Source organism: Kogia breviceps, chromosome 6 (genome assembly GCF_026419965.1).
Source record: "Kogia breviceps isolate mKogBre1 chromosome 6, mKogBre1 haplotype 1, whole genome shotgun sequence".
Classification (NCBI taxonomy): Eukaryota; Metazoa; Chordata; class Mammalia; order Artiodactyla; family Physeteridae; genus Kogia; species Kogia breviceps.
Genome location: NC_081315.1, coordinates 144116539 through 144128333, shown reverse-complemented (window position 1 = coordinate 144128333; position 11795 = coordinate 144116539). Strand labels below are relative to the sequence as shown.

General features: G+C 62.4%; 1 protein-coding gene across 13 annotated transcripts in view; it reads left to right on the top strand.

Moving 5' to 3' along the window:
* ACOX3 (acyl-CoA oxidase 3, pristanoyl) overlaps window positions 1-11795 on the top strand; it is a 46769-nt gene that overhangs the window by 27685 nt on the left and 7289 nt on the right. For 3 of the 13 annotated variants that reach the window (XR_010841158.1, XM_059066504.2, XM_067036765.1), the window contains exons 12-15: window positions 1176-1298; window positions 1542-1655; window positions 5691-5806; window positions 11301-11475. Coding sequence is in view for 9 of the 13 variants with exons in the window: in XM_059066504.2 (XP_058922487.1) it covers window positions 1176-1298; window positions 1542-1655; window positions 5691-5806; window positions 11301-11475 (528 nt within the window). In the remaining 4 variants the exon portion in view is untranslated. Of the gene's footprint in view, window positions 1-1175; window positions 1299-1541; window positions 1656-5690; window positions 5807-6329; window positions 8187-8351; window positions 10949-11300; window positions 11476-11795 lie in introns of those variants that run through there. The other 10 variants (XR_010841160.1, XR_010841159.1, XM_067036771.1 and 7 more) reach the window with 8 other exon arrangements.

The window sequence follows — 11795 nt, the reverse complement described above, 5'->3', positions numbered from 1 at the left end:
TCCTCCGGAAGCCTTTTAGGAGCTTTTAGTAACTGGGATGTGTCCCAGTTACTCCTCGTGCGGGGGCGGCAGGCAGGGGGGCCCCCTCCCCTCCTCCACACTCGGCGTTTACTGACGTGTGAGTAACCGTGGGGCTGCGGAAGTTACTCATCCATGTGTTTTGTCCTCTGCAATGCTCTTTGTAGTAGTTGTTTGTTGTTATAGCTCATATAGAGACGCTATAAATAGTTTGGAAGGAGGAACTCGAATCATGCAGCCCTGCAGACAACAAAAATGACTAAAGGAAGTGTCATCGCATAATACAAACAGGGCTGAAGCCAGTGAGGCGCAGCTCAGCAGGGATAAATGTAAAGCCGTTTATCTAGATGTAAATATCAGTTGCAAATCGTTTCTCTAAGGGCACTCTTAGCCCTTCACGTTCAGTGGTCTAACTGTGGCGTGGGCCGCAAGTCAGAGGAAGGTGATCAGGGTGTCACAGGTGACCACAAGCCTCATATATGCCGCAGAACATCTTACACCCTCTTGGGTTGTTCACGGCAATACGTGAGTGTGAGAAGTCAGGGTCCTACCCTTTCTCCCGTCTCAGCCTCACGTTTGGAGAACATTCTCCATCAGAGGATGGAAACCTAGGTGGTGAGGATCTGGGAAGCATACTTTATAAAATCTGCAAAGGAACTGGGTTATTTCACCGGTAGGAGAGACAAGAGAAAAAATGAGAGTTGTCTTCAGATATTTGAAACGTCTCGTGTCAAAAGAAGGGTTCCTTCAGTTGGACAAGGAAGAAGGGCTCCCTCCCGCCGCTCAGGTCGTCAGCTCTGCCAGTGACCCCACTGGAGGGCGCTTTGCCAGGTGACCTGAGAGGCTCACGATAGGGACAGGGATGCTGCTGGCAGCGGATGCTTCTTGAGCGCGGCACCGGGGCTTCAAGGGGAGCCACCCGCCTCTCTTCCCGGGGACCTTGAGGGTGTCACCAGTATGTCCTTAAAGAGGGAGCAGCTGGACGGAGAGGGCACACCGCGGGTCGGGGGTGGAGTTGGCTCTGGGAGCAGGGTGGGAAGTGCTTCATCCAGTCAAGCCGGGCCCGGGACCTCAGAGTCCCAGGTGGCAGTTGGGGGTTGGGGGCCACTTCTCACATGTGCACCCCCAGTGACGAGAACGCTGGGGCCTCCTTGCAGTGAACCGTCTGGGAGACCTCAGAGATGACAACGACCCGAACTGCACGTACGAAGGCGACAACAACGTCCTGCTGCAGCAGACCAGCAACTACCTGCTTGGCCTGCTGGTGCGCCGGGACCAAGGTGAGGAGGCCGGCGCCCCTGCAGCCCAGTTGGGGGCAGGAGGGTGCGGTTCCCAGGCCCCCTTGAGTTAGCTCTTCTGGCAGGATGGACCCTGGGTTTGCAGGAAGGACGTGTGTGATCAGATGGGGATGGACCAGCTTCTGAAGTGATGGGCTGGGGCAGGTGGGGTCCTTCCACCAGACGTCCCCTGGGGTGGGGGTGGGGGTGTCCCTGGCTCTCCCGAGTCACTGGCTGTGCTCCTAGGCGGTGCCCGCATCGAGAGCCCACTGAAGACCGTGGACTTTCTGGAAGCCTATCCCAACATCCTTGGCCACAGGTTCGAGGGTTCCAGCCCCGAGGACTGCCTGGACTCCTCAGGTAAGTACCCTCCCTCCGTGTCTCCAGGGTGCACTGTGCCTGGCAGAAGCTGGAATGGCCGCCCGTCTGCCAGAGAGCAAGGGGTGCTGGGTCTGCTCCTGGCCCCCCACCGTGTTAACAGTTGTGATTTTCACCGCAAAAACCGCTGTCGAGATGCTGTGTGTTCCACGGAACGCTGTTAGCAGAGAGCCTTGGGCGTGGCAGGAGGGCACCTGGCTTTACAGAGTGTTCGTGTCCCTTGGGGGCGGGTCACTGGGTCCTCCTGGTGAAGGAGCCGCCCCCTCCCTTACTCGGAGCGTGGAGATCATGTGACACATCGCAACACCAGCAGCTGCGGGCACTGGGCGTGCCGTCTCTGGGGGACCCCGCCGGGCTGCACCGCTGCTCACGTCTCCAGGAGAGGAGACCACGGCCGCCCAGCGCACCCCAGCGCACCCCAGTGCGTGTCAGCGGCCAGAGCAGGCGTCAGACCCGGGCTGGGCTGACTTGCCAGCCGCCTCTCCTCCATCTTCTTCATCACCATCATCACCCAGAAACGTGGCCGCTAGTACTCGCTTCGTCTCCCTCACCGCACTTTGTTACAGCTTTTCTGGCAATAACTCACCCCCTTTATCTCCCTTTTTAAAGTGCTAAGAGGACGCAGGGACACACTTGAAGATCTCTTTCTGATGGTTACAGAGCTCCCCAAATACTGCTCCGGGAAGCCCCCAGAAATGCCCTAATCATTCTAAAAGCCTCAACCCCACCGGAATTTTCTCCCCTAATACCGTCGCCCACTGTAGAATCAGAAGGTAAACACGTGGTCTGCCAGCTTCAGGATGTGTCTGCTCCGCCTGCTGTGTCTCTTCCCCACTCGCTGGAGCTGTGGACGCAGAAGCTGTCCTGTGCACCGCCATCAGGAAGCACGCCAGGGCAGCGTCATCTGTTTTTCCCGCGGGCGCTCTAATTGCTGCTCGTTCCAACAAAGTGAAAACACTTTCTGGAGCAAAGAACGCAAACAAAATGCATTTGACACAAGGGGCTTGGCATCCAACACTGACGAGCTTCTCCACGCGGAGAAGGGAGCCCGCGGCCAGCCGTTCAGTCTCCAGGGCATTTGATCATCAAATCCCACGTCTCCGGGGCCAGCCTTTGTCTCAGCTGCATCTTTGGTAAAAAGTCCATAAGTGACATATGACCCGGGGGCTCTGTAGGGCTGGACACTCACGACCTTTCCAGTACTGAGCGAGGGCTGACTGCAGGGTCAGGAGATTTCTCCTTCGGGGATTAAAAGGTTTATTTGGAGAGGGAGGGGCCGCGGGCGGGGCAGCTCTCTGTCTGGCTCCTCTGATTCATGCGCTGAGGATGGGTTTAACAAATGGTCCTGAGTGTTGAGGCGCTGCCCGTCGCGTAATAACCGAGGCCCAGTTCTTTCCTTTAGTTGGCTTTAGTTTGCAAAACTATTAAATAATTGGACTTCAGCGTGTTGGCTGCCCTGACCCTTGTGTATATACACAGGACAGCGGGGGTGCGGTTGAGTTGCCCGGTGGGCGTGTCGGGGAGCCCCGACGCCGAGAGGCCACGCGGGTGGGCAGACCTCGGAGTCATTGACCGTAGTTACTGACCGTAGTGACAGCGGCCGCCCTGGGAGCGCGCCTGGGTGGGGGGAGCCAGCGTGGGGAGGCAGACAGCGCTCAGGGCCTTCGAGGGGCGCAGAGGAACAGCCAGGGGAGCCCCGAGGAGGCCCCGCGTGGCAGCGCCTCAGAGGCCATTGGGGACCCGGGAACCTGACTTGAGGACTCAGGTTGCAGCAGCATTTGTCTTGGGCCTTCAGCAGCCTCCCAGGCGAGAGCGTCACCGCCCACCTGTGCCAGTTTCCCCCAGTCTGTTCCCGATGGCGCCTCACGCCCCGACGCCGCACTCGCCGAGTGGCCCGCACGCCGCCCGCCCGGCTGTGATTGTACCTTTTGTGTGCTCGCCGGGGGCTCCGCCCTTCCGGGTGGACACAGAGCAGCACGACCCACTTCTCCGCGAAAAATTAAGGGCTAAAGGTGGAATTTCTAAAGAAAAACGTTCCAGCAACTCCCGTGTCAAGCTCGCTTCTCACTCGGAGCCCAGAGCAAGCCGTGAACTGGCCGCTGACGTCAGGCACGGTGGCTCCACGTGGCGCGGGACCCTCGGGGGAGCTGGGTCACTTCTGCAGAGGGTCGCCTGCCCGGGCAGCGTCTGGGAAGAGTCCGGAGGAGCCGCGGTTGCTGCGTCGTGGGATGACGGGGCCTCCGGCTGGGGTCAGGAATCAGCCTGAGCGGCTTCCGGCCTTGGCGACTTCCTTGGGTTCTGTTGCTACGGAGGTAAATCATGGAAAAACCCGAGTCCCCGTGGCACCCACCTGTTACCGTCTCGGAGACGGTGCATCCGGCGGGGAGAGTCTAGCCACAGAGACCCTGGGACGCCCGTGTATCGAGTGGGCCCCGTCGGCATCAGAGCTGGTTTCCAGCGTCCGCCTGGCTTTTCAGGGATGTCCTCGAGGGCAGCGCCCCGGGCCGCGGGTTTGTGGGCGTCCCGTGGCACAGGACTGACTGGGTGTGGAAACAGCAGGAATGTGTCCTGGACCGGAGCTCACAGCCCCGGCGTGGGCGGGGCCGCACTCCCCGCAGAGGCTCCGGGGAGGCTCCCTCCTCGTCCCCGCAGCTCGTGGGGGCTGCAGGCGTCCCTGGGCTCGTGGCCGCATCCCTCATCTCTGCCCCTGCCTTCGCACGGCCTCTCTCCTGGGCGTGCGCTTCTCCTTTTTCTCACTGGATTCGGGGCCACCCTGTGTTGTCACGCCGTTCCATCCGCAAAGGCCCTGTGCCCGAGTTAGGGCACATTCACAGGTTTCAGGGGGTGAGGACGTGGATGTGACTTCGGGGGGCGCCGTTCCAGCCACCCCACCTGGCAGGCCTCTGGGAGGGGCGCCTCGTCCCACGTCCCCACCCCCGCCTCTCTGGGCCCCCCGGGAACAGCTGCGTGAGCTCGGGCAGGCTGCTTGCAGCCTTTGCGCCTTGGATCCCGCAGCCCCGTGAGACGGCTCGTTTGCTCTTTAACGAACGTCTCAGCTGTGCTATCGGGTAACGGATACGACCGCGTGAGACGGTCAGGGGCCTGTAGCAGGACCCCAGTGGGTACCACGTGTCGTCTTGCCAGGGGACGGGCTGTGTGACATCGGAGGAAATCCCAGGGCCCCCGTGTGCCGCCTTTGTGCCCAGACCCAGTCCGGCCAGATCCCACCCGGGAGTCCGGAGCCGAGAGCAGCTGCAGGCCCCGCAGGCCTGGGGGCCCCGGCCCTGGGCCCTGGGCCTGGGTCGGTGGGGTGGGAAGCGTGGACGCAGAGCCACGCGGCCAGGTCGGACTCCTCACCCCGCCCCGCTCGCTCGCCGCCCTTCGTCCTTAACGGAAGAGGCGGTAGCCGTCCTGCCGGGCAGGCTGTGCTGAGGTCGCCGAGTCCTCGGAACTAGCGGAGATGTGACGAAAAGGACCCACAGATGCGGGCGCGGCGCCGGGGGGTGGGGAGGAGGACGGGGTCTCCGTCCAGCCCCTTCCAGCCCGTCCCCGTCCGTCTACACGCCTGCCTTCAGGGCTCTCGGGCGAGGGGGGCGAGGCCTCAGGGGAGCCGGTGTGAGGTCCAGGGCCCCAGGGCCGGGCTGTCCAGGCGGACGGGGCGCCCCTCCTCCTACCACCTGCTGGAAAGTCGTCCTGACATCCGTGCGGGTCCGAGTTTCTTCCAGGCCGCGTATCCTCACCGTAAATGTGGTGCTTGCCCCCAGAGTGACTCCGTGACCCCGTGGACTCCGCGGCTGCTAGAACCGTGTAGAACACGGCCTGGCCTCACAGCAGAGCCAGGAAATACCCTCCCCTGCGCCTGTCCCGGCCCGGCCACCACCCGGGGTGTGCCGTGGGCAGCCCCCCGTCTCTGGGCCTCGGTTTCCGCACCTGTAAACTGGAGAGCTGAGCTCTCGACGAGGGTGAGATGCCCTCCGGTTACGTCGGTCACAGGTCTCTCTGTTTCTCGTTTTGAAGTCCCGCTGGCGGCGTACGAGTGGTTGGTCTGTTACCTGCTCCGCGAGAGCCACCAGAAATTAAATCAAGAGAAACAATCGGGAAGCAACGACTTTGAAGCAAGAAACAACTGCCAGGTATGTGTTTGTTTTAAGAGTCGCTCTGCTAACGACTCGCTCCGAGTTCGCGCGCTGGCGCGTCCTTGGTGAGCTGCAGGCCCCGGTGCTCAGCCCCTGTGACCTCGGGCGCTTGGCCCGCCCTCTCCGCGCCCCGCTTTGCAGTTGGGACGGTGGCGCCGCCCTAGCCCCGTGTGGAGGAGGTCGTGGGCATCGTATCTAAGGTGCCCGACAAGCGCGTGGCCCGCCGGCCGGCGCCGTGCGGGTTGGAGGGGGACCCGGGGCTGTGGGAGCCTGAGGCACACAGTGGAGCCCGTCAGCCACCGGGGTCCCTCCGGACCAGCAGAGTGGCGGCTCGGTGGCTCCTGAGGCCCCGCCCGCCCGCGCTCTGTCTGCACTTGCTTCCTCACTCATCGTGCCTCTCTCCAAGGAGACTGGCCCCGGGGCAGCTCTGGTCCAGCACCCTGGGACGGGGCTGCCTCCCGTGTCTGGAAAACCCAGCACGAAAACAGCCGCTCTAAACACCTCTTTACCCGGGATGTAGCCCTGCCGTGGTCCGTGGGCCCCATGCATCTACGGTGACGGGTGTCGTCTGGGAGAAACGTAGCCCAGGAAGCTTCTAAAACTGGCGTCCTCCCTTCTCCTCGGACACTGGGCCTTGGAGCCTCCCCCGAGAGCCCCCGGGCCCGCGCCTTCCCATGTCCTCCGAGGGCCCCGTCCCCTGTGCCGCGAGGGACAGCTTCGCCCCCTTCTGCAGATGCAGCCCGAGCAGGCAGCCAGGGACCTGCCGGGCACGCCTGCCCCGGGGAGGGAGAGGTGCACACAGGGACGGGTCCTCACTCGGAAGGCTCCGACCGCGGGCTCGCAAACCGAGATCAGGCCTGTGTCTGACATGAAGTCAGCAGACGTCCAGGTTGGCGAGACCCTAGTTCAGTCCAGACACCCGAGAGAGGAGGTGTGAACGCGATCCTTCCACGTGGGCTGGGGCCGCGGCCCCCTCGGTCGCTCGGACACTGACGGCTGCGGAGTTCCTCCTTTCTCTGCGTGGTAGCCCAAGACCCCGACGAGGTGGAGGACACCGAGGTCGCCCATGTTCCCACCACATCCGAACCCCGCAGAGCTGCCCAGAAGGTCACCACAGGTCTCGCCTGAGGCGTTCTGCGACACCGCCCTGCCCGCCGGCCTGTGCCCGGCATCTGCACACGCAGACAACAGAACCCGAGCGTGCGGCTTGGTCGTTTGAGGAGGAATTCACGTTTAGACCTTCGACTGAGAACTCGGTAACGGCACTCCAGGGAGCCTCGCGGCAGAGGACAGGAGGGGCCGGCGCGCCCAGCCTGGGTCCAGCCAAGACGGGTGTCCCCGGGGAGAGCCTCAGAGCTGAGGTGCGGCCAGACGGAGCGGCCGTGATGTGGACTGGAAGGCGGCCGCGGGGCTTGGAGGGGAAGGTGACCCGAGGGGGGGCTGCATCCTGCAGGCCTGGTCTGGATCACGGAGCGTTAAGAGTGAGCGCTGTGTCATCCTGACAGCCGCGAGCGCCTCCGAGCCCGGGGCCGGGCGTTCGGGGTCCTGTGGAGATGGGGCCCCCGCCCGCATGGTGATTGCAGCAGCGGCAGAGCATGAGAGGGAAACTTCAGCGAACGTTTACGTGCCTTCGGTGGGACGGGCTGCTCAAGTATGACAGGAAACTCAGAGGCTGTGAAAGAGGAGGAAACTGTCAGTTCTGACAACACAAACGCTCACCCTTTCTAAATAGCAAAAGACACCACAAGCAAAGTCAGAAGACGGATTACGTTCACCCTTTCTAAATAGCAAAAGACACCACAAGCAAAGTCAGAAGACGGATTACGTTCACCCTTCCTAAACAGCAAAAGACACCACAAGCAAAGTCAGAAGACAGATTCCTGTCCGGGGAAGCATGAAACGTACGTAACCGATGGTAGGAAAGAGGTGGTACGGATTGAGGGTCGACCTGGCCCGGAAACCAGCCACTGGCCCGAGGTGGCAGCAACAGCAGCCACTGCAGGGCCAGGGATGTGCGGGGCAGAGGACGGTGTCGGACGGACAGGGGCCACTCGGCGCGCTGTCAGCCGAGGGTGTGGACCACTGCACCCTCTGGAGGAGGTTACCGGCTGCTTTTGTGAGAACGTAAAGCGTGTTCACGCTTTGACTCAGCGCGGGGTGGGGGTGGGGGGTTGATAAGCTTTCCTTTATCTGCTCCTGTTGGTAAGAACTCCCAAGCACTGAACCCAAGCCAGCTGACCCCCGAGCCCGGCTCTTTTCCACACACTGCACGGCTGATGTCCACTCTTGGATAGTTCAGAGTTTGTTTTTTGCCTGAAATATTTATGACTTGTTAAAATGCAAATATACTCAGAAATCAGAGCACACCAGAAACTGATGCCCGGATCCGCATTTTTTCCCTGGGGCTGTAGGTTTATTGGGGGCGGGGATGCACGAGAGGGAGGGCCGTGGCACTGGGACCAGTGCAGGGAGAGGGGAACGGGCCTTCCTGGCCTCACACGTCAGCCTGCTGGCCTCTGTCTGGAGCGTTTCACGATTACAGAGCTGCGGAAGCATTGAGTACGGAGCAGCTTGGGGCCAGGGCGGGTAGGACCACCCCTGAGTGTCTCTGCCCCCACCATGGCCCCAGAGTGGACACCGTACAGGACCCTTTGTGAGCACTGGCCCGTGTCTGTTAATAGCGTGGTCAGATCGCTGGTGGCGAGGACAGGCTGTCCAGGAGAAGTCAAGGACGGGCGCTGTGGGTAAGGATTTGGGAGGGAAGCTGAGGGCACGGGAGCTGGAGTGAGGCCCTCACCCCTACGCGTGTTCGGGCTGTGTGATTTGGGGGGACCTGTCCGTGCACGGTGGGGTGCCCAGCGGTACCCCAGGCCTGTACCCACGAAGATGCCAAGAGCACCCCCGAGTCGTGACAACCCAAACTGTCTGCTGACGGTGCCAGGTGCCCCAGGGGGGCAAGCCGGCCCCAGTCAAGGAGCCCTGGGTCAGCGGAGCCTCCTGTCTGGAGGGCGGAGCTGATGGGAAGCGGAAGCAGATCCGTTCTCCGTGGCTCCCGGAATCTCGGCTCCGCCATGTCTCCCCTCGGACACTTCCTGCCTGCCCGTGGCCTGGCGTGGCCGCCACCCTGCACCCACATGACCACCCAGGCCCAGCACATATACTGCCCGTGCACTGTGTCCTCCACGGCTCTTCCGTTTCTCAGGCAGCAGGTCAGGTGGCCTGACGAGCGGCCGGGAGAGCCGGCCCGCCAGCCCCTGGCGCCCGGTCAGCGGGGTAGGGAGTAGGCGTGGGCTTCCTGAGCCCGCTGCTGCACCGGGCGTCCTGGGCACGGAGGTCGCGGTGGGGCGGACCCCCAAAGCCCACGCCCCCCGGGTGGCTCACGGCCTCATCTGAACATTTCCAGAAGCACACGTAGCAGCGTCATGTGTGTCCGCGTCCTGGGATTGAGACAGAGTAGAATAGCAGCCTCCATCACAGAGCAGCTTCCGGGACCCCGAGCCAGTGCTGGACGCCTGAGATGCCGTGTGACGCTCCGCCTGGCAGCGCTTGGAGGCTGCACTCTGACGCCCCCTCGGAAGCTCCCACCCAGAAGCTCGGGCTTGGGGCGGAAACCACTTGTCCACACGGGCACATTTGGAAAAGCCGAGTGGCTTTGGAAGCTGGTCCCCTCGACCCCGAATCACTGCTGCGTCAGTGACTGAGAGCTCGGCGGGGCTCAGGATGCGTTCTTCGGGTGGCGAGGTCAGAGGCGGCGCTGCCTTTCCAGGCTGCACCAGCTGATGCCGTAGCTGAAATGGACGTGCGCTGTTTGCACAGGAAAATAAGATGAACGCAACGTGATTTAATACCAGAAAGTCCGCGTGGTTGAAAAGGAGAGAGTAAAGCGGAGAGCATGGAGCGTTTGGATTCGGTTCTGAGCCCGGCCTCTGGGGTGCGCGAGGGCCCCCATGCAGAGCGGAGCCCACGGCGCGTGAGCAGGTTTAGGGGAGCCGGTGGTTGCTGTAACGACATATGCTCTAGCGACGCAGTGAAGGGCTGGGGACACTGGGGCCAGCCTGCCTGGGTTCCACCGTGTCTCCACCTCCTGCCCGTGGCGTGACCTTGTTTCATCCGTGGGGTCCAGGGAGGATCGAGGTGATAAACTGCTGGCTCTTATTCGCTTAGTGCCCGGCCTGGGGTGAGGGTGGGGTACTGCCTGCCCACCTGCGTCGTCAGCTTTGTCAGCTTCCCTCCTGTGAGGTCTCCTCACCCAGCCTCCCCCAACGCTCACCCTCCAAGGGCGCACACCCCACAGCGTGTGCGAGAGGGGAGGGGGCAAAGCTGCTCTGAAGGCCCCGGGCTGGCCCTCCAGGCGGGACACGGGGACGCGGGATGTGTGCCCTCGCGGCTTCCGAAGCCCAGCGGGGTCTTGGGGTCGGACCGGGCAGACTGGCACGAGGCCGGGGAAGCATCCTCCCCTAGAATTTTCTCCGGAGGGCGCCTAGCCTCGGGCAGGCCCTGGGGGAGCCTCGACCTCGGAAGCGACCAAGGGACGACCCAGTGTTTGCTCTGAAAGTCGAGAGCAGGCCTTGAAATCGTAGCCCCTGCCCCTTGCTGACCGCACCCCCTTCCCCCCGCCCGCACCGTGGACCGCGCTCTGTTGCTTCCGGCTGATGTTCGGGGCCAAAGTAGGCAGGCGCTGAATAAAGGTCTTCACCCTGCCCCATCCCCGGTCACCTCCTTGCTGGGTTAGTTTTTCAACTACACAAGCAACACATGCTCATTAAAACAGATCAGGAGTGCATCTATAATTGTTCTAATAAAAAACCAGTAAACTGATAAATTAGAGATGGGGAAAGAAAAACTGTCAAGCAAAGCTAATGATTAGCGGCAGATGTTTCGGATATTGGTTCAAAAAGGAAAAGCTGGGACCCAAAGATCCGCGGTGACTTCCTGCTTCCACAAACAAAGCAAGCCAGCATCCGAACTCACACGCAAGTAAAACTCGGCTGGGAACGGCTGCACATCTTGGCCCCCGTTCAGCGGTTCCCTTATTCCTGGAAGTGACAGGAGAGTGGGAGAGAAAGGCTGATCTCTAGAAACTTGCGAGGCGAGGCAGGGGCGTGGCCACGCCCTTGGAGGAGCTGACGTCACTCTCAGGTGAGCCCCTGGAGTGGCCTTGTCCGCGGCTACTTGAGAACTGCCCTCATGCTCTCAGGGAGCCCGCCTCCTGGAGACGCCGCTGCTCCGCAGTGCCGGGCCGCGCTGGACAAGCCCGCCGTGCCTGTGTGTGGGCTGCGGGGTCGCCCCGCGTCCCAGGTGGGACTGAGCTGAGAGGTCGCTGGGCCTGAGGTCCAGAGCCGCTGCAGCTGGGCTTGTGTTCCTGCAGGCCTTTCCATGGTGCTTCCCCAGAGGCACTGCCCGGCCCCGTCTGTCCCCTGCTGCACTAGTGCTGCTGGCACGCAGGCTGTGGTGTGTGTTCCCCGACGCGGCGCGCTCTGTTCTGTTGAAGGTGTACTGCTGCCGCCCGTTGGCCCTGGCATTCCTGGAGCTCACGGTCGTGCGGAGGTTCCACGAGCACGTGCACCAGCCCCACGTGCCACCCTCGCTGCGGGCTGTGCTTGGCCGGCTCAGCGCTCTCTACGCCCTGTGGGCCCTGAACCAGCACACGGCCCTGCTCTACCGAGGTGAGCCCGCTGCCCAGGAGCTGGGCACCCTCCGCCTTACCCGGGAGACTCTGCTTTCCCCGTACGGTGCTCCTTCCGTGCCACATTCGGAGCGTTCATCACGTGTTGAGTGAGAAGCAGATGAGGAGCCCAGAGGCCACAAGAAGAAAAGCACAGCGGCAGGGTGGCGCCCACGGGGCTGAGCCCGGGCTGCTGGGGCGGGGCAGCACCCCCAGGAATGCCCAGACTGGGGATCCGGGAGGGCTTCCTGGAGGCGGTGATGAACGGCCTGATTCCTGGAAGATTGGTGGGAAGGGGGTAAACCTGAGTTTCTCAACCTT